Consider the following 24,599-nt stretch of genomic DNA (forward strand, 5'->3'; position numbering starts at 1 on the left):
TTTTCCTCAACCTAATAGAATGCGTTTGACAACTGTATTGGGAAATACAGTTTCTTCTTCATTATAGCACCCAGCCAGCCTGAATTGCCACCATTTAAACGCACCCTCTTCATCCCTCTGTCCTGTAAAGAAAATGTATGGGGCAATATTGGTGAAGAGAGGCAAAAGTTTCTGGCAAATACTACAAATAAATTGGGTTTAAAGTATCTTATTGATAGTCTTATAGATTCATCAACCTCCTATACCAACTGCTGGCGCTGATACCAACATGCAGTGTGGAACTGTATAAATAAGAACAAAAATGTGAATAATGCAGAGAGAAAAGGGGACCAATTGCTAGAGAATACTATATCTCCTTAGGTAACAATTTTTGAACCTTTTCTATGTCTATTAAGGCTTTACTTAACATCGGACCAAGCATTATCAGACTGTAAAAGTGTATAGTAATAATAATGACCTTATTTGCCTGCTTCTTTTTTTTTATATGAAAATCTGTATAATTTTTTGCTGAAATAAAAATTCTGCTACACAATTTTTTTCTGCCCAATAATTCAGTGGAATAAAAATGTGCAGCCCTGTGTAGACCATTTACTATATATATATATATATATATATATATAATATATGAAATTCAGTGGGTTGGGAAGAGTGACCATACCTTTTTCTAATAATGATACAGTGGCGCTCAAGGTAACTAGTAGGTATTTGCCGTTTTTTTTATTTACACTCTATTTGACCTTAATATTTAGATGAGCAAATAGGTATTCTCCACAAATATCATCCCAATTAGCCTTCAGAGTTTGAGCATGCCAGGAGAGGCAGCCCCAGACTGTCTTAAAGGAACAGTAAAACCAAACAAATGTGTTGTAAAGTAATTAAATTGTACTTTTGCCCTGCACTAGTAAACCTAACCTGTTATAGCTTATACAAACAAGCTGCTGTGTAGCAATGGAGGCAGTTGAAATAGAGCTATATGGCACAGTATCTGTGCTATCTGGTTGCTAAGGTCTTATTTTAGTAAGAGACTGGAAAAAGTAGGGGATGCTCTAAATAGAACAATAAGTAATACAAATTAACAATAACAATAAAATTGTGGCCCCTGTGGCAGAAGAGGAAGGCAAATAATTGGACATTCTATAACATACTAAAGGTTAACATAAAGGTCAAAACACCCCTTTAACACTGCAGCTTACCCTGCTATATTTCATGCTTTCTAATTGTCTCAGTGGCCAGGGGAAGGGCCCTTTCCTGTTTCTGCACAATAGACATCTTAAACGAGTCTGAAAGGAAGAGACAACTGTCCTGCGATGATAACTAAACTGTAACTCCAACTGCAAGTTAGGTCTGATCCTCAGTATCACCGCCCAACCCTCACTAATGTGGCTGAATGAAAGCAAATCCCACCAACAATGTTCTAACATGTAGTACAAAGCCTTCCCTGAGGAGCAGATGCTGTTACAGCAGGAAAAGAAGATTTTATTCCCATAGCAGGTACATAATCTCCCAGTCGCAGTAGCAGGAGTCATGTTAATACAATGCCTTGCATAGTCAACATTTCCTCACTGTATTTTTGTTCCATTATATTTTCTACTTAAAAAGCATTTCTCAATGAATGATAGTGTTTTTAATTTTAAAACATTGTTTTGGATTTAGGATACTCATCTTTAGTACATTATAGCTGTGAGCAGTGCACAGGTATACACAGACCAGAAAGTGCAGCTGAATCTCACCCTACAGAAGGCAGCATAAGAATAAGTAAGGCATATTGATTAGTTAGGAGAGCCATTACATTACAACAATGTTAGTGTTAAGAACAAGAAGATGAATAGTGCCACTCGTTAAAGGAACAGTAATACTTTAGAACACTTTAATTTTTTAGTAAGTAAAATATAATGTACTGTTGCCCTGCACTGGTAAAAGTTCTGTGCCTCAGAAACACTACTATAGTTTATATAAATAGGCTGCTGTGTAGCTATGGGAGCAGGAATTCAAGCTGGGAAAAGGCACAGGTTACATAGCAGATGATAAATAAGCCCTGTAGAATACAATGGTGTTTTAAAGAGTTTATCTGCTGCGTAACGTGCCATTTAGCCATATTTCAGTTTGAATAGCTACCTCCATGGCTACAGAGCAGCTTTGCATATATAAACTATCGTAGTGTTTTGAAGCAAACACACAACTTTTACCAGTACAAGGCAACAGTACATTATATTTTAATTACTTTGATACACTTTCATTTTTTGGTGTTAATAGTTCTTTAAGCCTAAGATGAAAAGCCAAATGAATCTGTTGAATGCATACAGAAGTTCATATGATAAAGACAGATGCATCTAAATAAAGCATAAATATATCTGTAGTGGTGAAAAAATTACTACAGTTTACTCCTTATGATGTGTAGTATATATTTCACTGTGGATGGAAATATCCACTGTGCAGCCAGTGTATGAGCTTTAAATATCCACCAGTTGGATTAAGTTTTATGACTCAAATAGGGAGGGAGGCTAAGTTAGACAGAGAGAGGTGAAGAAGAAGAACCATACACGGGCCAGTCTAGCACATTCTATAACCCATCAGCCCACAGGCATTATGAACAGATAGTGTATAAGGGGCCGAATGGCACATCCATCTTTTTATTGTTCCAACCACTCATGCACAAAGAACAAACAATGGGAACAAAAAAGTGACCAGGAGATGCAGCTCCTCTACATATCCTTATGGCTGCCTTTCCTCGGCTCATAAAGGTGGTACCCCAGCACTGTGCTTTACTTTAGCCAGCAATGATGTGCTGAGTTTATGGTACTGCAGTTACTTTGATCTACAAGGATAAAAGTAACTGCAGTTCAGCTGCCGTCCAGCTACAGTTCCCAGCAGGATGTAAGATGGGCAGGGAACCAATAGCAGAATTGCTGGCCTTCTTTATGAATTTGTGTAAAAAGGTTGACTTTTGCCTTTGCTGTCTGACATTGACAGAACTCATAAGTGGATCAAAGCAACAGTGTTCCTAGGATAAGAAAATTCCATACAGGGCATCTGGGATTAATGCAGATTATGATGCTTCCATCTAGAACAAAATAATGCCATAGCTCTGAATTAAAATGATTTCAGATTAATAACAACTTGCTGGCACTACATAAATGATGAGAATTTATTGTCTCTGCGACAGAACAGCATATTCTGCCGCTCTTTGTACCAGTGACGGTTCTTTTAACCACAAGGTTCCAACTCTGTATCCTTACAAATCTCCCATTTGCGTATCAGCCATGGGAGGGCACACCTCTCTGTTATTCCCTAGATCAGTCATAGCCAGTCAAGACTCTGCATTAGTCAAGCCATTGTTAAAATAAATAAGATGCTCCTTAAGGTCCTTCTCTTCTTTGCTTCCCATTCTGCTTCAGTCAGCTGTAAAAATGCGACTGGATATATCATCCAACAACCAATCAATGCCAGTCAGGAGATTTTCCCCAGTCACTGCACTGCAGCCTTGGATACACCAGTGATGTGTCTTTATGTTATCCAACTCCAGGGCCTGCAGCAGAATTGGAAAACTGTTACATGGTGCCAAGCAGCAAAAAGTAGCAACACTTTGGCAAGCTCTCTGTGGTATTTGATGGTAAGCCCAAATGCGGCATGATGTACAAGTGGCCATTCATGTTCTATTGTTCTCTTTATTTTTAATAAGGAGTATGTGTTTTAACTGGGACATCAAGAAGCACCCACTGATGCAACATGCAAGCCTGGACAAGGCAGGTGTTAGGTACAGAGCTACCTGCTAGTATAGATGAGCACAAGGTAGATGTCACTTTAATGGGCATTCAATAATAATCGCCTAATGCTTTGCCAAGTGATTATGAAGAAAGCCCTAAGAAGTGAAAGTGGTGGAAAAGAACATGTGAGGAATTTCTTTTAGAAAACTGGAACATGTTTTTAACGAGCTACAAAAGTCTTAGCTGTAATCACATATTTGGTTAGTCTTTTGCAAGGCATTGTGGATGGGGCAGCAAGATTGTTAAACTATTTAAATTTCCAGTAAATGTCTAAGACTAGCCCTAGACTTGGCTGGTGTTTTACCAGCAAGGTCTGTGAAATACTGCAAAACAAGCGAAAATATTAGATTAGATTTAATAGGGAAAAAAAAACAGATAAATGTTATACTTAAAGAATGGGCTGTGTAGTATTGTGCTGGCAAGTCATATGTATATTTTTATTGCACTACCTGCACTACTATTTTTTTTCTTTTTAATGCTCCCATAGCTTAATTTGCATGTGCTAGTTAGGGTTCGGATTCAGTCACACAAGTTTTCATGAAGGATTGCGCTGAATGCTAAAATAGTGGATTCTGTACATCCCTACCTATTTCACATGCTTCAAGACATTGTAGAAATGAATGGAGGATATATGGAGAGCAGCTCACCTCTTTGATTGCATCTTTAGATAAGGCTCCAGGCAAGTCTTGTTTGTTGGCGAATACAAGCAATGTTGCTCCAGCCAGTCGCTGCAGAGAAAGGAAAAGAGTCTAATGACACAGCATCAACCAATGACATTTATATTTATACTGCAGATCTTTACTAGCTCCAAGCATCTCATGTGTATGAAAAATGCCCCTGATAATAAAATTAGTGTCAGAAAATGAATGCCATTGTTACACATTCACACATCTCCAAGGAAGAATTTTACACAGAATTCACCCACCTCCTCCAACAGCAGCCCAGCTAGTTCTTGAGCACAATCCTGCAACCGTGCACGGTCAGCACTGTCAACCACCCAGATCAGCCCATCTGTGCTCTCAAAGTAGTTTCTCCAGTATGACCGTAAGGACTTTTGACCGCCCACATCCCACATATTCAGCTTAAACCTACACAATCACAAATGAGAACATATAATGGAAACATAACACAAAAACATATAATTAGAAATACAATATAGGGAAATAAGGCTAAACATGTACAAGTGCATCATAATGTCTCTATATGTGCCCGGCAGTATAGTTGAGGGATACTCAAGAGAACAGTGGGTGAATAACAAAAATGGTACCAAAAAATGATGGGTAAAGAAATGGCTGAAAACATGTTACCCTCTGTGCTCCAGCGTTTTGATGTTGAATCCAAGTGTTGGAGAAATGGTGTTGATATCCTCGCCATTAAACTTCTTTAGGATGGTCGTTTTACCGGCATTATCTAAACCTCTGGTAACTTGTGGGTTAAGGGAAATGGGCATAATACATACAAGGTAAACTTCAGGTCCAAACATGGATCCAGCAAAAACATGCATGGATACGTAAAGGTGACCCGTTACCCTAAGAAATAATTCCCATTCCTTTTCTATCATGTTAAACTTCGCTTACACTATGTAAATTAGTTTAATTGTGTTTCCTTCCATCTTGAAATTTACAATTACAGCAAGCAGACAGGCATCATTTTGTGTACACGGTTATTGAGGCAAGCTTTGTATCACCCCAAACCCCCGAACGGAAAGTGAAAGTATATTTAATTAAAAATCTGAGCTGCCAACAGTTTTTTTGTTATATATAGTTTTTTTATGTGTGGGTGACAAGTTACTGTAAATTAAAGGAGATTAAAAGAGGAGATTAAAAGCAGTGACTGGGGTGGTACCAAGTTGTGAGACACCCCCCCGCCAGGCACTTGCTTCCAACCCCAGTCAGCATTCCAGGGTACTCTATGCTTAACAAGGTGCCACCATATTTTATGGGGGATCTCTTAGGTATCCCCTGGCTGCTTGTTTAGAATTACATTTTCTTTTATTATGCCCCTTAAATAAATTCCAAAGCTATACTTCTCTCAGTGATCTCATGCAATCTGTACTCCTTTTATAATGAGCCACAACACTTTCCAGCCACAGTAAAGCCTGCAGATTAAAGGTGGTCAAACTAAGGCAGATAATAGCTGCTGCAAAGAAATGATGTTGTTGGATGGAGCACGCCAGGATTGCTTTTCAGTAAAAATTATATTCTTTATTTGTTGTCTCCATTAAAATCATAACAAAACTACACCATCAGCCTGACGCGTTTCGTGGCTTACTGCCACTTCCTCAGAAGCTATAATGTGCAAATCACACCCTCTAGTGCCCTAAATAGCCAGGTAAAGACCCACCCCCATAAGTGTGCTTTAACCCCTAGGGTGCCACATTTGTAACACATATTTGATATATACAGTTCAACGTGGAAAACACGTAACAGATATGATATATACAATTCAACGTGGAAAACATATAAAAATATATAAAAATATTAGGGCAATAAAATCATTATGAAGACTCTGTATACATAGTAACTATATAACCCCTTACTTTTGAAATCTAAACTGAATATGTATACAAGAGGTATATTATCACTTCACAGGTGTGTTTCGCTAATTATGTCATGTAATCGGTAATGTATCCAAACATAAATATTTAATCTAGGTAGTAAATCAGAACAATGGACATACCCTTAATATATATAAAATCACAACAATTCGCAATGTCATCCGTGTAACTAAAGACAACAAGGACATACATTCAAAGAAGAGATAAGAGATTCAACAGTAACAGGAAAGCTCCCACTCTCTATTTAAGCCCCCATAACATTCAGTGGTTTTCAAATAATATATCCAATAGACTTCCCTTTCTGAGAGCCTCTTATCCAGTTCCCCCTTTCTGACATTCAGTCTCGGTTTATCAATGATTTGAAAGGTAATCGTACACCTCTTACTATGTGCTTCAATGGCATGCTTGGCTACTGCAGACCTTAGATCACCCCTATCTACTGCTGACATATGTTCAAGAAAGCGTATGCCTGCCCCCCGGATAGTCTTGCCCACATATTGGGCTCCACACTCACATGTGGCTAGATATACCACCCCTTTGGTCTGACAATTAAAGTATTGGGGAATCTGGTAGACACACCCTGTATTGGAGCTCCTGAAGGATTTGGATACCCCAATTAGAGTACAAGCTTTACATCTCCTTCTACCGCATTTATATGTACCCTTATAGCGCATCCATGTCGCCCCCTGTTTATAAGTCTCAGTGGAGTATAGACTTTTAGAAATCCATGAGGCTAAATTTCTACCCCTTTTAAAAACAAATCGGGGTGTCTCATCCAAGACCTTACACAGATCTGCATCTTGTAAAAGGACCGCCCAGTGTTTGCGGACACTTCTTTGTATTTCTGCAACTCCCTTGCCATAAGTAAGGCAAAACCTAGTATTGGACTTATGATTATATTTGGCCTTACCCCTTGGGCATGCCTTATCCTGAGATGCACTATTGAGTAAATCGGACCTACTGGTGGCAACTGCCCTCTCATAGGCTATTTTGATGGTTTCCGTGTCATAACCTCTCTGTACAAATCTGTCCCACAGTTGCATGGCCTGTTTGTGAAAGGAATCCCAAGAGGAACATATGCGTCTAAGATGCAGAAACTGTCCCACTGGGATTCCTCGCACACAATTCCGGGGGTGCCCGCTGTCTGCATGTAAGAGTGTATTGCGTGTTATAGGTTTACGGTATAAATCTGTTGCTATTCGGTTGTTTTGTACAAAAAATACTATATCCAGGAAGGGGATCACATCCCTGTTTGTTTCGTAAGTAAACTTAATACCTTCAATGGCCAGATTACAATATTCAACAAAACGCTGCAAGGAAAACTCATCCCCATCCCATACCCCAATGCAGTCATCTAATAATAGCTGCTGACTTGACCCCACCAAGAGTCTGCAGGTTATCGGCCAGTGTATGTGGTCAAACCAACAGCCTGGCTGGATATTCATCATAAATGTACCACGATGCAAGATATGACCATTCAACAATACAAACATTGGCTCCTGATAAAAATGCAGAGGCTCAGGGTACATTTCTTACTGAGTATTGTGCCGTTTGTGCCACCACCCATACCCATGAACCCTTGAAGCTGTCTAGGACTGGTGCCCATGCATTGAACGGTTAACAATTCTACCATCACCCCATCTTCCCAGGCCCGGTGCCTTGGGGTTATCCTTGATTCTGCCCTGTCCTTCACCCCTCATATCCAATCACTTATCAAATCATGTCACTTTCACCTAAGAAATATCTCCAAAATCCGATCATTTATCACCCAAGATGCTGCCAAAATTCTTATTCACCCTCTTATAATATCTCGCCTGGACTACTGTAACTCCCTATTAATTGGCCTTCCCCTCCAAAGACTGTCCCCTCTCCAGTCCATAATGAATACTGCTGCCAGGCTCATACACCTCTCCAACCGCTCCTCCTCTGCCGTGCCGCTTTGCCAATCCCTGCACTGGCTTCCCCTACCATCCAGGATAAAATTCAAGCTATTGACCCTCACATTTAAAGCAGTTCATAACTCTGCCCCACCCTACATCTCTGAACTCATCTCTAGGTACCATCCAACCCGCTTGTTACGCTCCTCTACTGACCTGCTCCTCAACTCCTCTCTCATTCCCTCCTCACACGCTCGCATTCAAGACTTTGCAAGGGCTGCCCCCCTTCTCTGGAATTCGCTCCCACAAACTGTCAGACTTTCTACCAATCTCTCTGCCTTCAAGAAATCTCTAAAAACACATTTATTTAGAGAGGCTTACCCTAATCTAGTTTAGCAATACCCTGTGCCCCACCTCTCACAACTCTGGTCATGCCCATTCCCACACCTTGTGTCTCAACCCTTTCTCCTTGTAGATTGTAAGCTCTTTTGGGCAGGGCCCTCTTCACCTCTTGTATCGGTTATTGATTGCTTTATATGTTACTCTGTATGTCCAATGTATGAAACCCACTTATTGTACAGCGCTGCGGAATATGTTGGCGCTTTATAAATAAATGTTAATGTAATGTAATGTAATGAACTAAAACTGCCATATCTACCAGAGCAGAACAGCTGCAAGGGATTTGAGACAAGCAGCAAAGATGGAAGAGCGCAGCTCATTGAAAAAGTGCATTAGGCTGGTGTGCTTTTTCTCTTTTTTTTTTACAGAAAATTAGAGAGAGACTAACTGGGTTAAAATATATATATGGGGGGGGGGGGGGGGGGGGGGTTAACAAATTGGCATCCTCCAGTGAATTTCAATTTTCTTTTTAGGTTTAAAATGGTGCCCAAAATGTACACTTTTGTGTACAGAAAAACGTGGGTTTCTACGATTAAATATTAATGACACGTTGTTATAGTACATTATAGTACATTTTGGCACTCACCTCAATATGAGAATGGCCAGACACAAGTGCATAAAGGAATGCCCAGCGCAGTTATATTCTGGAATATACTGTGGCCCCATACAAAGTGCTCAGCAGGTCAGGGGCACCTAAACCACACCCTAGTTATATTAGTGCAACTAAACACACCATGCTTTATATAACTAATGTTCTGCCCCCACCTACCAAACTGACCAGTCACCCCGCCATTTAAGACGCTACATAAGACAAGCATTACACGGTGTAACATGAAATATTGTCCGATCCCTACTTTGCTCTTACACAGCCATAAAGACAGTAGCCACATGTAGCAATGTATGTGCTTTCTCAAGTCGGGCCCTAACATAATAGCTCAATAGTTCCCGCCGCGATACACCAAGGTGTGGATACAGCATGAGTAGCCGAACCTCCCGCTCCTTCTGCTTCATTTTCTTAAGAATAGTTAGTAAGCCCATGATGCTCAGACGCTTTCTCCTTGCCCAGGTCTCCTGTCAGAACTGCCGACCAATCAGATACGACGTTCTTCAACTTCCGCCCCTGCTATTGGTATTTGCGTAGGTCTGCGTAGGCCAATGAACGCCATCTAACCGTGTCGCTATGGAAACAAAGCATTCATTTTTTTTTTTGTCAACAACTTTAATTATACCGACATGACAAAACGTGTCATATGTATATGCTAATACTATGTGAGGTAATAAATATATATAACAATTATTCGTAATCCACATTCTCTAATTTAAAAGATACCACTTTTTTACAATAAAAAAATAAATGAATTGTAATGAAAAGATAAAGATATTTGGCATATAATTTCGGGTATCTGCGAGTTCTCATTGGTGGATGGTTGTCAAGGTGACGTTGCGTCGCATGCGTGCGGCGGGTCAAGGTGGCCATCTTTTGTGTGTCTAAGTCTACCCAAAGGTGCCGGTGAGTAAAAGCAGCAAACTGAGAAAGCAGATGGGCGTATAGAGGGACAAAACAGATAGGGCAGGCAATGAGACGGATAATATACATTTATAAAGGAGGCGATTAGCTTGCCGTGGTGGTAAATATAAACATGATTTAATATAAATAGGTGATGTGAAGACGGAGACAGAGCTGAAATCATTCATAAGAACAAGAACCATAAAATGGAACCCTGATGACAGGAATGCAGATAGATTGTTAAAATAATGGGAAACGACTGATGCTGAAATACCGAAAGTGGAATTATATTTAACAGCAGAAAATTGGGTTTAGGGGCCAAAAATGAACAAAGGCTGAAATCTGATAAGGAATGTGTAGTGAAAGGAGGCTGAACCGAGTGTAACAGTGAGAGGGGTGGGAGCAATGGGGAAATGTGGGACCCCAGTCTGAGGGAGCTGGATTCATAGAAAAAAGGAATGCCCAGAACTTCCACCCTTTAAGATGTTTTTCAGGTGCTGGTTGGATATCCCTGATACCTTCACATAGTGTTTGCCACCTGCTATCAACCACACAGGCTTGTGTTGCTATAGCTCTCTGGTTCTGTACAAAAAACAAGAAAAAAACTAGACAAATATATTAATGTGCCTCAGCACTTTCCCAGTGTCCCTAAAATGTCAGTGAGTGATGAACATTAAATTCAGCAATGTTTCTGCAATAATAAACATCTGTGATCACAGTTTATAAAATGGTAATGTCATGGGTTAATTCCTACGTTAGTACAGTTATACTGGATTTAATAATTACTGACATTACAGTGTCTTACTGACTATTCTTCAGAAATAAGGGAGACAAAAGGAGCAACGTAATCCTGAGATCACAGTGTGAAAGTAACAAATGCAAAATTATATTCAAATAATTGTTAAATGTGCAGACAGCCCATAACTAGCAAATATACTGACTACAAGATATTTGCCTATCTATATATTTACTATATATTTATTATTTTTATTGAATCAAGGCAGCTGAGAAATCCATCTTTTCATTGCTGTTCATGGATGTAATACTGTAATACCATAGTCAGACCCAGACTGGCAAAGGCCAGAGGGGCTGCTGTAAGATGCCATAGACAGTCACTATTTATTGGGCTGGTGGGGGGCTGTTTGGGTCTCTGTGTACTTGAAATGCCAGAGGGGCTGCTGTAAGATGCCATAGACAGTCACTATTTAGTGGGAAGTCTATTACCAACCTTTCATTCCTACAAGGCAGATCTTACAGAAGATCATGTAGTGCAGTGTTGTCATAGTGTAACCAGTGTGCTATTGGTGTTAAATTCTCACCTATGTATGCAGTTGGATTAGTTGCACAAATCTGAGCCTACAATATAAGGAGCAGATAATCCATAATATATAGAGGCAGGCAGTGAATGAGACCCCATGAGTAGACAAAGAAAAATCAAACTACTTTGCTGTCTTCGTATGTGTTGCCTACAAATGGCTTGATACATTTTAAGTTTTGTATAACACTTGTTTATAGGTGTATCAAGTGCCGACCTCTTTATATTACAGATAATTAGTAAAATGGTTAAAAAAAACACAAAAATAAGAACTGTCTTATATTACCACTGTCAACATCATACTAAATAAGTAAATATTATTTCAATATATTTTTTAGTTTTTGTGCTGCTGTTTTGCTTGGTTGGCATGCAAACAATATAACAGAAGAAATGCATTATTTGTGCTTTTATTTTATTAGTGCACACTTGGATACTGGCCATAGCCATGGTGAAGATCTTTGTTGGGGGAGTCTCACCATCAGCTTCTCCTGATGAGCTGAAGAAACTATTTGAAAGGTATGGACAGGTGAATGAGTGTGACATCTTAAAAAACTATGCATTTGTCCACATGGAAAGAGAGCAGGATGCTCACCGTGCCATTAGTGAGTTGCACAAACAAGAGTTCTATGGCTCTCACCTCACAGTAGAATATGCCACCTCTAAGATACGCAATGCTACCAAGATATACGTGGGGAACGTATCAAGCCGGGCCACCACATCCCAAGTAAAGGAGCTCTTTGAAAAGTTTGGTAAGGTGGTGGAGTGTGACATAGTTAAGAATTATGCCTTTGTGCACATGGCCAAAGAAAGGGAAGCAATGGATGCCATCTTGCACCTCAACGATACACCTTTGGAAGACCAGAAAATTTTTGTTACCCTATCAAAGAGTAATAATGCACCAAAAAATTCCAAGTCAGCTGCTGGAGGGGTTATAGCAGCTTCAACGTCTGTCCCTCCACCACCTCCCCCACCACCACCTGCCTATTATTTTCATCGGGGACGCCTGCCTCCACCTCCAACAACCTTTTCTGCTTATACCCCGCGTTCATGGTATGAAAGGGAATACTACGAGAGATACGCCTATGACTTTTATGAAAGGAGTGGGCTGGCAGCTCGTGCTGCATATGACAGGGCCCTGACTCCAGCAGCAGTCGTGGCTGCAGCTGCTGCAGCTTTGCCTGCTGCTCCACCTGCCCCACAATCTATCAGTGCAGCTTTGGCTCCTTCAGCATACAGGGATAGGAGTCCTGTAGGCAGAAGAACAGCTGCGACTGCAGCAGCAGTTGTGGCCCAATATGCAGACCCATACAGTGCCTCTCAAGCCTATAGCCAGAGCTACAGCCAAGCCTATGCTTCTGCTTTCTCTCAGTATAGTATGGGATTGGCAACCTACAGCCCTGCAGAATACTATGAGAAATATGCTAATGGTTATGCAGGCCAGTACAGCCAGACCTACTAAGCAACAACGCTACAGAACAACACATCCACAAAATTATGTATTTTCCTTCTCCAAATCTCCTTTTATCACTACAGTGGGCCTGGAAATATAGAAATAGGATTTCACAAGTCCTCTAGTACCAACTCCAGGTATCAACAAGAGAAGGAAGAATGAGCTACAGAATGATAACAGTGGATGCGTGCTTTGATAAAAGTCACACCTATGGTCCAGAAATAGCACTTGTCTCCTGTGGTTCACGGAAACACAAATTAAAGTGGTTATGTGATTTGAGAAGGTGAACAACCCAAATTCAGAAGCTGAGGGAATGAATGCGATAACATTTACACGGCTCTTCTTGCTTTTATATCTTCTGCTCTGGTTATTCCCTTTCAGATACTATTTACAAATTCCAAGTAACCAGAATGCAATTGGAAATGGAGGACTGAGGTCTTTCATTGTCAGATCAGCTTTGGTGTGATATTGCAGCTCATTGCTGTTCAGCTGAAATGTGACTTGAGCAACATTCCGTGATGGTCATTAAAAGGTGAATGGAGTGAATGGCCTCTTTAGGGCTATGTTAGCATTTCCAGGAACATAAACCAGGATGGCACATGGTAAACATACTGTTGCCTTAGATAGCAGAACGAATGTAACAAAAGATGTAGAAGGATAGATTACTTTCTTACCACAAGAGAGAGAGTGCAGAGTATATTATAGTACAAAGAACTACATAATCATTGTCAAGCAATAACACTAAACAGATTCATAGATCGTATATTTACAGCACACACGGAATATAAAAAGCTTACAATATAGATGTGTAAATACAACCAAATGGGATGGTAGATCCTAAACGTGTAGTGGATCATAAACACAAAAAGACAAAATAGGCCTTTATATGAAGTATAATCACTGTAGTTAGATCTAATAATGTTAATAACTTAGTTTGTACGGTACTTGTAATGACCACAGATCCATCTGACTTTAAAGAAACTTAGAAATGGATTGTGGCCAGCCTAATAAGTCTGCAGCTACTCTATTCTACTATTCTCTTTATATTGGTTTTGCAGGGTGTAGAGAAAAATTCAAGGCTTGAAGTCACATAAATAAGAAATTCAATATGTAGCAAATATTAACACAGAGCGGCGCACCTTTCCATATATTGGCATGGTATTAATCTCCTTTGCACCATGCTGTGTATAGTAGTGCTTGCAAGTCAGATGGGTGCATGGGCTAATATGAGTAGGTGTTGTGGGCATGTCGTATTGCTACACACAGAATCCTTTGAGTGGCATGGCAAAATGCACAGCTAAAAATGAGCAGCTAGCTTGGTGCTAATGAGCTCTGAAAATCTTCCCAAACACACCTAATACAGTAGGATCTAGTAACATATGTCAAAGTATTAATATTACACATTAAAGTAGATTTACTATTTGTCGTGATCAGTTTCAGGCTGAAGTCCTCGTTCCGCTTTTCATGTGGGCTTCATCCCAACACTGATGTCAGCAGGAAGCAGGGGATGTTCATGTGGTTATACTCTTGTTAAAGAGCACTTTTCAGAAGAAAGCCTCACCCAGAGAACAACAGTTTAAGGGTAAGGCAGGCACTTTAAGCCAGAAAGGGTCAGTGTCACTTTAATAGAAAATAGATATATAGATATATAATTACAAATTAATGCACCATTTCCTTTCCCTTAAAGGGAAAATGTACACTGTCTGTAAGGTATGTTTCAATACAAGTAAGAGTCTGCTACATTAGTCTCAGATTTGATAGAGAAAAATTAGACAAAATCTCAGAAAATTCTCAAAATGCCCTGTAGTTCTATAAACCATATGCCAGTAGGTTAATTTGCACTGAGAACCACATAGATTTGTATTTATTCAACTCAGTGGAGGCTCCCTCTGCTGAGGATAATGCACAGCCCCAGTGGCCATATTTTTATGGAGAATGTTAAAAGGTTATATGCTGTTATGGAGCAATATCTGAAGCAGAACACCATTCATTACTGAGTGAATCCCGTGTTTAACAAAAAAAACCCTAAATGGTATAGTTGTATAGCGTAGTGTTCCATTAGTGAGTAATTTACACTAAGTACACAGTGGTTGGTCTGCACAAGGCTTTTCCTCCTCTGATTATTTGCATTTAAACATGAGTTGCCGGGCTGCTAACCGCAGCTAAAATCCATGGGCCTCACAACAGCATCCCCAGTATTTATAGGCCCTAGATGTTGTAGTCCTTATAAAGTCTATAACAAATGCCTAAGTGAAGGCTAGAATAACTGCTAATAATAAATGTACCCATAAATAAAAAGATATAGAGAACTAAAATGCCACACTATGCCCTCACCCTGCACACTAACGTCCATTTTTCATAATTCAGTTGTTTTTGATGATTCTACACTCTTATGTAACACACAATTCTAAGTCAGTAAGTTAAAGGGGTGGTTGTTCACCTTTAAGTTAACTTTTAGTATGTTGTAGAATAGCCAGTTCTTGGCTTTGTAGTTGGTCTTAATATGCTGTTTTGTTTAATCGGATTCCTTGCTTTCCTTTCCTAACTGTTTTCAGCTATTTAAAAGGGGCCACTCTCCCCGGCAGCCAAAAGACAATTGCTCTTTGAAGCTACAATTTTAATAATATTGTTACATTTTATTGCTTATCTTTCTCTTCCGACCCACTCCTATTCATATTTCAGCTTCACATTCAAACCACCGCCTGGTTGCTGGGGTAATAGTGATTCAAAAATCACTAATAAAAAAATAAGACCAACTGCAGAATAGTGCTCTCTACAACATACTGGAAGTTAATTTACAGGTAAACAACCCCCTTGACACAATGCTAAGTCACATTCAGATACATGCCTACACATATATACATTTCTGTAACACACTGGTGGTTAATATTCAGGTGGTTGGATATCCCAGTTAGAAAGACTGATAGTTTGTTAGAAACTATTTACCGTATAAATTCAGGCAAGTGGGCAGCCAGGTTTGGGGAACTGATCTATTAGGAACAGGTCAGAACAATTCATAGTCAGTGCTTCTAAGCAGTTATATTTCCTTAGAGCAGTGATCCCCAACCAGTGGTTCATGAGCAACCCCTTGGATGTTGCTACCTGTGGCCTCAAAGCAGGTGCTTATTTTTTAATTGCTGGCTTGGAGGCAAGTGTTGATTGCATAAACCCAGTGTAAAGCCACCTTCTATAGGCTGGCAGTTCACATAGGGGCTACCAAATAGCCAATTATAGCTCTTATTTGCACCCCCAGGAATTTTTGTTCACGCTTGTGTTGCTCCCCAACACTTTTTCCATTTGAATGTGGCTCACAGGTATAAAAGGTTGGGGATCCCTGCCTTAGAGCAATGCTAAGGGTGGCCATGCAGTTCTCAGTGAGCAATTTTGCCTATTGGTTGAAATAACAACATTGGTGATTGGTCAAGATGGATAATAGGTAATTTCATGTTCTTATGGGACTATTAGCTGAACCTGAGTCCAGACCTCTGTGCAGTGATTTAGTTGACTGAACTTCATGGGCTGGTGAGTAGGGTCAGTGCAGTTTCAGGGTAATAGTCTGGGCATTTACTATGCAGTGAGGCCAGTGTTTGGAGCTGTTGTTTTTATAAATGTGTTTTTATTCAGCTGACTTTTGGCATATACCAATGTGGTGACAGTAACGTGTTACCGGCCACCCCGGTGTCCATGCAGATTATCACCTTTTTTAGTGAGGTTGGAGTGCAGGGGTATTTGTCCAGTAGAGTCCATGTATTGGGGTCCTAGGAAGGCTTTAGCTGCCACTGTCTCACTAACTGCAGTTTTTCTATATAGTACGATAATATATGTTTAAACTTATTATTAATGCTTTATATCTTGCACTTCCTATTACTACTCTTAGGAACTTACATCAAACACATCAAGTAATACCTACTTCTAGAGTCAAGGACAGTGCTACCAGTATAGTAAGCTATGCCCTTTCAGTTTCCTGCCTGTGACAGATACATTACATATATAAATTGGGGATATTTTGAGCAATAATGTATGTCTGTACATGGTGATGTGTAGGTGGTGAGTAATCCTTGACCCATGGGGAACTTCCAACAGGCACTTAGCAACTCTTTATATCCAAGGGGAATAAGAGATCAGGTCTCTGCAGGTTGTAAGCAGTGCGGTTGGTCCCTTTAAACTCATATAAATATATAAACAAACGTATTTAGTTTCAAAAGATTGAATGAAAAGAAATGTTCTATGTCTAACCAAACAGATGACTTTAGTTTAGAGAAGAATTGTACTGTAGGATTTGTACATATTATTTGGCACTTCTGTGATTGTATCCTTGCATGCTGTTTAACACATTCTCTATCAGGGCACCGGCTGTTTTTTGCTCAGTTTATGCTGTCGAACTAATGCTTTCCTCTTTCCTTTATGCTGAAAAACACAAGTCTGCTACCGTCCGTCTACAAACCCTGTTCGTCTCTCCTATCCTTTCCTCATCCCTTGACCCCTATTCTTTGGACTAGAATTGTCCTTAAACCGCAAGACTCGGACGTTAAAATGCAATAAACGTAAAAAAAATCCCGGAGGACTCCCTGCAATGCTTTTCCTTTCTCCCATGACTAGTTTGAAAATGACTTTGCATCCCGTCTCCGACAAACTTTTTTCGCCGTATTTTCTTTAACGTTTTTTTTTCCGCTTCCGCCCTTCTACCTGTGACTGTATAAAACCATAGGCCGTTCACTCTTACCTAGAATCAGTTAAATTGCACAGAATGTTGGCCGTGCTTTCGCTGCAGTTTCAGCGTTACCAAGCACCTTGGCCACCTTGGACTGTCCAGTCAGCCTGTTTTCACACAAAATGTCTAATCAACCAGTCAATTTAATTTTTTTTGATTGGTTGCCGTAAATTTCTATCACTAGTAATTGATAAATTTTACTAAGTAAGCATCCGTGGCACAGATGTTGCTACATTATTGATAACTAATGGGAATTTGGGGAAGACTGTACAATTTTTACTTAGTGACACCAGATTTTCATGTTAATTTAAGAGTGAATGGGCTTTAGGTTTTCGTATCTATCATGTTTAAACTGAAATGTGACTTGAGTACTGTGTATAATTAAATAGCTGAGGCTTGTATCGAACTTTGCTTTAAGGAATCCGTGCCGCTCCTCACCCACTATCCCTCCGCTGTTGTATCGCCTCGTCCACGCTTTCTCCTCTAGAAAAGAAGAGTGAAAAACACACCTTTGTCTTCTCTTGCAGACAAATCTCGAATTTTTAACCCCTTTGCCCCCCCAAAAATTCATGGTTGAATACGTGAAATAAACAGCAGATAAAGTTGGGTTCTAACAAGAGGGGGAGAGAAAATATGGGAGCCTCAGAGAGGTAAGTAAAGAGGTGCATACATTGCACATGAAAACTGTTAGTATTGACAGTACGCATTCACTCACATTCACAATTAAGGGTTCCTGTAGACTTGCTTCACTAGTGCCAGGTTACTAACGCATATGAAATAGCAGCAATGAACTTACGGAGGCCATACACATAAAGATCTACTCGTTTGGTGAGGTTGCCAAATGAGCAGATCTTTCACTCATATGCCCACCTTGCTCACAGGTCATTGGGACAAGGACCGCATCAATGTGCATAATTTTTAAAACTGCCTGATCAACGTGGCTGATTTTCAGCCAGATATCAGTTGGTAAGGCCCGTCTGAGGGCCCCATACATGGGCCGATATGCTGCCAAGTCGGACCATCGGCAGCTGTTATTGGCCTATATATAGCTGCCTTTTTACGTTTAACTAACATTTGTGTCATTGCTGTATTTCTTATGTGTGACTATAAATGGCGTGCTGGTAGATGCAACTTGGGCTAGTTCTTGACAAGGATGGCATGGGGGGGGCCTGTGGTCATCCACATGTGCTGATCACCTGTGAGCACAAGGGGCATCAAGGAACTCATTAAATACATTGCTCCATTGTACTTGTAAGTGCTACGTGCTGCATCCCACCAAACGTGCCAAAAAATAGCTTGCACCTATCCCAAAGGAAAGATGATATCCAAGATTTATATATGTTAGGGGTCATTTACAATGTGCATGGTTAAATACATTGTTAGAGGTCTCTGTGCTCCAAATGGAACACAGAGACCAGCAGCCATCTGCAAAAATACATGTATTCAGCGTGTAGACGTGTGGCCTATCGGTCCCAGGTAGCAGGTACAGTCCCCAATGCTCCCTGCATTTGCAGCCGTTGTGTTCTGCATCTCGTGTGTGTGCCAATTGGAGAACCTCACCTTCCTCAAGTCAAACGTGAATGAACACTAAGGGGCACATTGAAGTGTGAAATTAGAGCCACCTACTCTCTGTTCATTCGTATGGGATTCGTAAGTCTATTTATCAATGGGTGAAAGTTAGAGTTGGGTGAATTTTTCTGTGGTGAGCTATAGTTTCACACTTTGATAAATCAGCCCCTTAGGCTAATGCCACACAGGGGCTGATCTCATCCTGTGAAAAAGCACATGCTGAGAACCAGCAACAATGACGACATTAGCATCGTCTTTGCTTGAACCCGGAACCAATGTGTCAATCTGGGTGCAGTCACACGAGGCGGACATCGTCACTCAAACACAAGAGTTTACATTTTGGAGAGGATATCCAATGTACCTGGGCCGACACAGCGGTTCCAGTTGCAAGCAAAAAAGTTAATGTCACTGTTGAGGTTGATTAGCAGAATGCGCTTTTCAGCAGGCCAAGATTAGTCCCCGTATGGCATTAGCCCTAGAGCCATACTTTTGCTCCCCTTTGCATACCTGGACTTGCAGTATGGGCATTTGTACATGAGCCCTATAACGTAGCCCAGAATCAATTTCTGTTCTAACTTTATTTTCACCTAGTGAGGATTGTTCAGGCTAAGAATGAATCATTTATTCTTCTTGATTGTTATAATAATGGGACCATGAAAAAGAACCAAACTTGCTTTCACACTCTGCAAAGTACTGCAGGTCACAACACAGTGTAGAACAGGGTCTTGGACCCTCAGCTGTCTGTTGTTGGTATCACTGCGGTACTGGTACTTACACAATTTATATTTGCTAACAACTTCAAGTTAAGCAATACCAAGTGTGATGGTGACATTGCCTTAGGCAGGCTTCCTTTCCCAGTCCCTCTTCTAACCTACTGGTACATGGGTGATATAATCTATATCTCTGCACCAGTTGGATAGGAGTTACGTACCCCCAAACCAAACTCTGATACTGGACATTGCAAGTGACTGGTAGAGGTTTAATAAAAAAAAAAAACCTATATAGGCACCTCTTCCTGAAGCTCCTGCCCTAGGCACAGAGCTTTGGCTGCTTATATAGAAAATACAGCCCTGCTGGTGGCAAATAATGTATTTGGCTTTTTCATTATTTTCACAACTTCCTTGTCCTCTTCTTGCTGCTAAATGTATTTCTTTCCCTCTGTATTGTTGTCACCTTTCTCTGCATAGTTATCTTTATGTTCCTCTATGTTCTACTTCCCTATGTCTTACTGACATCCTCTTCACTTCTCATTAATCTATCTTCCCCTTCTTCCTTTCTGTCTTTTATAACCATTTCCCTTATGCCATTTTTGAGTACATTTTTCTCAAATAAGCCTTCATGGGATCCCATATCTGGGGTTGTTTTTTGTCACTATTGACATTTAAAAGGCTTCCCACACCTATTGCATTCACTTTTCACCAGGAAATGGTAACAGCCAAAATGGAGTTGTATTTTCACAATTTGCAGGTTTGTTAACAGCAAATTTAGGTTTTACCACAGTGTTCATATACAGCTATAGGCAGGTAGACTTCCTTTACTTTAGCTGAAACAACTTGTTCTCAAACTCATGGTCTATGCATAAGGCTGTAAGTGGGTTGCTGAATTGCGGGAGGTCTTGGTTATAGGCATGCCAATGTTCTCTTAAGCCCGGTTTGGTCATTAGCATTACATACAGGTTACTCCTGACCTACATACTGGCCTAGGGCAGTGTCGGACTGGCCCACCAGGAAAACTCCCGGTGGGCCCAGGAGTCAGTGGGCCCTCTTGCTCACCCAATCATTTGCCTTGTATGTCTATACAATAGCCATTACTCAATTCTATATGAGAAGGAACACAAGAAATGGAGGAAAGGATAGATAATAGTATGTATAAAGAAGTAATTAAAGAAAGTGAGTGAACAGAGAAGGTAAGAGTGGGCCTAAGGTCTAAGGTTTTCTGGTGGGCCCTTGGCACCCCAGTCCGACTCTGGCCTAGGGTGAGTGCAACAATTATCTTGTCTCATGTACGGATTTTTCCACTAATTATATGTTCTGATTTCAGCTCAACTGTAACAAAAGATGGGAAGTTGTACTCACCACTAAATTTTAAACCATTATATACTCGAGTATAAGCCGATCCGAATATAAGCCGAGGTACCTAATTTTACCTAAGAAAACTGGAAAAACTTATTGACTCGAATATAAGCCTAGGGTGGGAAATGCAGCCGCTACTGCTAAGTTTTAACAATCAAAATAAATACGAATAAAATTACATTAATTGAGGCATCAGTGGGGTATATGTTTTTCAATATTTATTTCAAGTAAAAACTGTAAACTAGCTCTGTAAGTGGAGGGTCAACAAAAACAATTGTTATAAACAATGATACCTTAAGAGTACTCAGCAACCAAGCTAAAACACGAAGAGTTAAAATCCTTCAAAACTATATATAGTTTATATAGAATATAAAGTGAAATGTATAGTGCAGAATGGGACAGGTGAGGATGGTAGATGAAGATAAATTTGGAAACGTGCCAGGGCACTGGAGGGACCCATAGCACCCGACTCGAGTATAAGCCGAGGGTGACTTTTTGAGCACATTTTGGGTGCTGAAAAACTAGGCTTATACTCGAGTATATACAGTAAATGGTGGGGGGGGGGGGGGCAATGACCACAAAATTCATATTGTGACAGAAACAAGAGGTTCTTTGCACTCACCCATTATCAATATATATAGCACTTTAAGATCTGTGAATTAAGCTACCAAGATATGCACCCCCTTTAAGCAAAACAGGGATTGTTTGTCCATATATTGCAATACACTTCAAGCTGGTAAAATAAGTCATCCCCGGTCTGGCCAGTCCAACTCTCACTTTCATTTGATTCATTATGAATTCTACTGCTTTATTATACATTTTATACAGAGACTGAATTTTACCTGCAACTTGCTTGCTTTCAAGGTTCAAACCCCCAAACTGTTGCCATTTTATTGGCCCATTGGGATCACCTGACTGTAGCTGGGAAGGATAGGAGCTACAACAAGAAGCTGGCCATTCACTGCTCCTGTATAAACTATAAAATGCCTTATATATATTGAGAATGTGTAAGTGCAGAGGATTTCTTGTATCTGTCAAGCTGAACTGTGTCATTGGTGGTATAAATTGTAGTAATAGATGGTGGGAGATAACAGAATACCATATTCTGCCATCTTGGTGTTGAAAGGGATGCGGTATGTCCTTTTTTAAAGTCTCCCTCCCGTTGCCATTTTCCACCTGCAAAATCTTTTGTAGTTTATCTCTGATTTTCCCTTGGTGTTTATGCTGACCCATTGGGTATTGGCTTCTGTTAGCTTTATACATATCTTTTTAGTACAAGATCAATATGTTTTTACAACCCCAACATTGCTGAACAGGAGCTGCAGAGGGAGAAGAAGAAGCAATACCAGGCTACGAAGCCAACGAGGCAACAAATCATGCAAGAAATATATGGGCAGCATAAAAACCTAATTCAGTTTGAGATATAAGGGGTCATTTACATCTCCAAGTGTGGTGAGCAAAGTGCAATTTCAATCACAATGATTTTTTTCCCATAATGCAGCATTTTTCTCAAAATTCCAGCATTGTTGCAGTTTCTCTGGGTCATTGCACCTGATGCAGTTGCCACCAATGTGCCAATAATTGTGGAATTGCTGTTGTACTTTGCTGTAAATTGAATGCAATTGCACAGAATGTTTTCCAAGTTTGGTTTCCAAAAGATGCAACTGTGTTCGATTCGAAATGGGAGGCAGGAAAGACTGAGTGTGAGCCCAACTTTGCTGCATAATTTTGACACATGTACTTGTGGAGATATTTGGCCAAGAGCAACTGCACTTGTGGATGTAAATTACCCCTAAAGTCTCCAGACTTTAATTTAGCTCTTATGAACCTCATCATTTGTATTCCTGCCCCTTTATATATATTGATTTCTTTCTCATTAAAAATGACTCACATCATCATCATCTGCTTCTTCTCTTTGCATTTCACTGGGGTGATTGATCAGCTCTGAGGGCAGCATTGTTTTGGTGCCGCACAGTTTTAAATGGGCATTGAAAGGATGTGCAGAGTGTGTATTATTGCTACAGGGCTGGAGGTGCTACTGTGAGTGTGAGAGCAATATTGTGCATCGGACAGTGTTACATTGTTACAGAAGCACATGTCTTGCACTGTTTTTGTCATTTATTCTAGGCCAACATGGTCGTATGCCATTACTTTCTGGTCACACTGGGGCCAGTCTGTATTTACACTTATTGCTGGGTTGCTATGTAAAAAATAAATCTTAAAGACACCCATATACAGTAGGTAATTGGTCACAGAGTAATATACCCTTGTGTAATATAATGTAAGCCATAGATCAATATAGCTGAGTTAACACTAAGTTAGTTAAGCAATAGGCCCTGAGCTATCTACTAGGGCTCTTTGAAATGGACCTCAAAGCTCACACATCCACCTAACTTTTATCTTAATGTCTTCAATGTCATCAATGTTTTAGTACCTCCTCCCCTGTCAGGATTTTGAATGATGCAGAAAGAGAAGAACTGTTTTGAAGCTAGATTTCTGCATACAAAAATGGATTAAAATTGACACTAAAAAGCCAGTTGGTGTCACTTCTGGCACTCACTGAATTGGGGACAATTGTTGGGGACCAAATCTATTGCACCTATAGAAACAGCCCTCACTGGATAGCCTGGAGCTACTGGCTTCTTCAGAAGTGTTGTTAGCTCCACGGTTCATCCTCTCCAGTAGATGCACATGCAACTATACAGAAGTAAAAGGACTTGGTTTTCATCCAAGCAACTTTAATTAATAGGAATTTTTGTGCAACTGACTGCAGCCGATTCAGCAGCTCTGCAACTGCATTGGCAGTCATAAATCTACTGCTATTGTGTTTATTGCTTGCCTCATAGTGCCTCAGCCGGGGGAAAAAATCATTTAGCTCCTTTATATAGAATGAAAGTGTATGTAAAATTATACTGCATAGAAACAATAAGCTGTGCTCTCGTGCTATCTTGCTTCATGTAAATCTCAATTATACAACGTTGCATAAAGGATTCCTTAACACATTGGTTTATCATACTGTTTAGTGTGGGTCATCATCATAGTCTTTAATACTCTTTCATACAGTACAAGATTATTATTATTATCAGTTTTTTAGCTGAATTTGAGTAAGTGTTTTCAAAACTCGATTAAAGGGTTGGTTCATATTTAAACTAACTTTAGTATGAACTAGACAGAGATGTTCCATTCTGTTTGCAATTGGTCCTTTTAAAAAATGTTTTTGTGGTTTTTAGTTGTTTTAGGTTTTTTTTGGTTTAGTATTTCTGAGTCTGGTTGTTAGCTAATTACAATAGTAACCAGACAGGGCCGGAACTAGGGGTAGGCAGTAGAGGCACGTGCCTGGGGCTCAATACTTGGGGGGCGCAGGGCACGAACCTCTTC

General features: G+C 40.1%; 2 protein-coding genes across 4 annotated transcripts in view; one reads left to right on the forward strand and one right to left on the reverse strand.

The window, feature by feature from the left end:
* Positions 1 to 3,131: 3,131 nt before the first annotated feature.
* On the reverse strand, positions 3,132 to 9,681 carry arl2 (ADP ribosylation factor like GTPase 2). The gene is made up of 5 exons (NM_203817.1): positions 9,571 to 9,681; positions 5,072 to 5,182; positions 4,690 to 4,852; positions 4,412 to 4,492; positions 3,132 to 3,526 (listed from the first exon to the last, which is right to left on the reverse strand). The coding sequence occupies exons 1-5, from the start codon at positions 9,633 to 9,635 to the stop codon at positions 3,392 to 3,394; spliced, it is 555 nt and encodes a 184-aa protein (NP_989148.1). The 5' UTR covers positions 9,636 to 9,681; the 3' UTR covers positions 3,132 to 3,391.
* A 350-nt stretch (positions 9,682 to 10,031) lies between these two features.
* The window catches only part of batf2 (basic leucine zipper ATF-like transcription factor 2), a 32,582-nt gene continuing 18,014 nt past the window's right edge, over positions 10,032 to 24,599 (forward strand). Inside the window, exons 1-3 of one of the 3 annotated variants that reach the window (XM_004913657.4) lie at positions 10,032 to 10,107; positions 11,839 to 13,401; positions 18,108 to 18,230. In XM_004913657.4, the coding sequence (XP_004913714.1) occupies positions 11,865 to 12,878 (1,014 nt within the window). In that variant the 5' untranslated portion in view covers positions 10,032 to 10,107; positions 11,839 to 11,864 and the 3' untranslated portion in view covers positions 12,879 to 13,401; positions 18,108 to 18,230. The other 2 variants (XM_004913658.4, XR_001924438.2) reach the window with 2 other exon arrangements.

This window comes from Xenopus tropicalis, chromosome 4 (assembly GCF_000004195.4).
Source record: "Xenopus tropicalis strain Nigerian chromosome 4, UCB_Xtro_10.0, whole genome shotgun sequence".
Lineage (NCBI taxonomy): Eukaryota > Metazoa > Chordata > Amphibia > Anura > Pipidae > Xenopus > Xenopus tropicalis.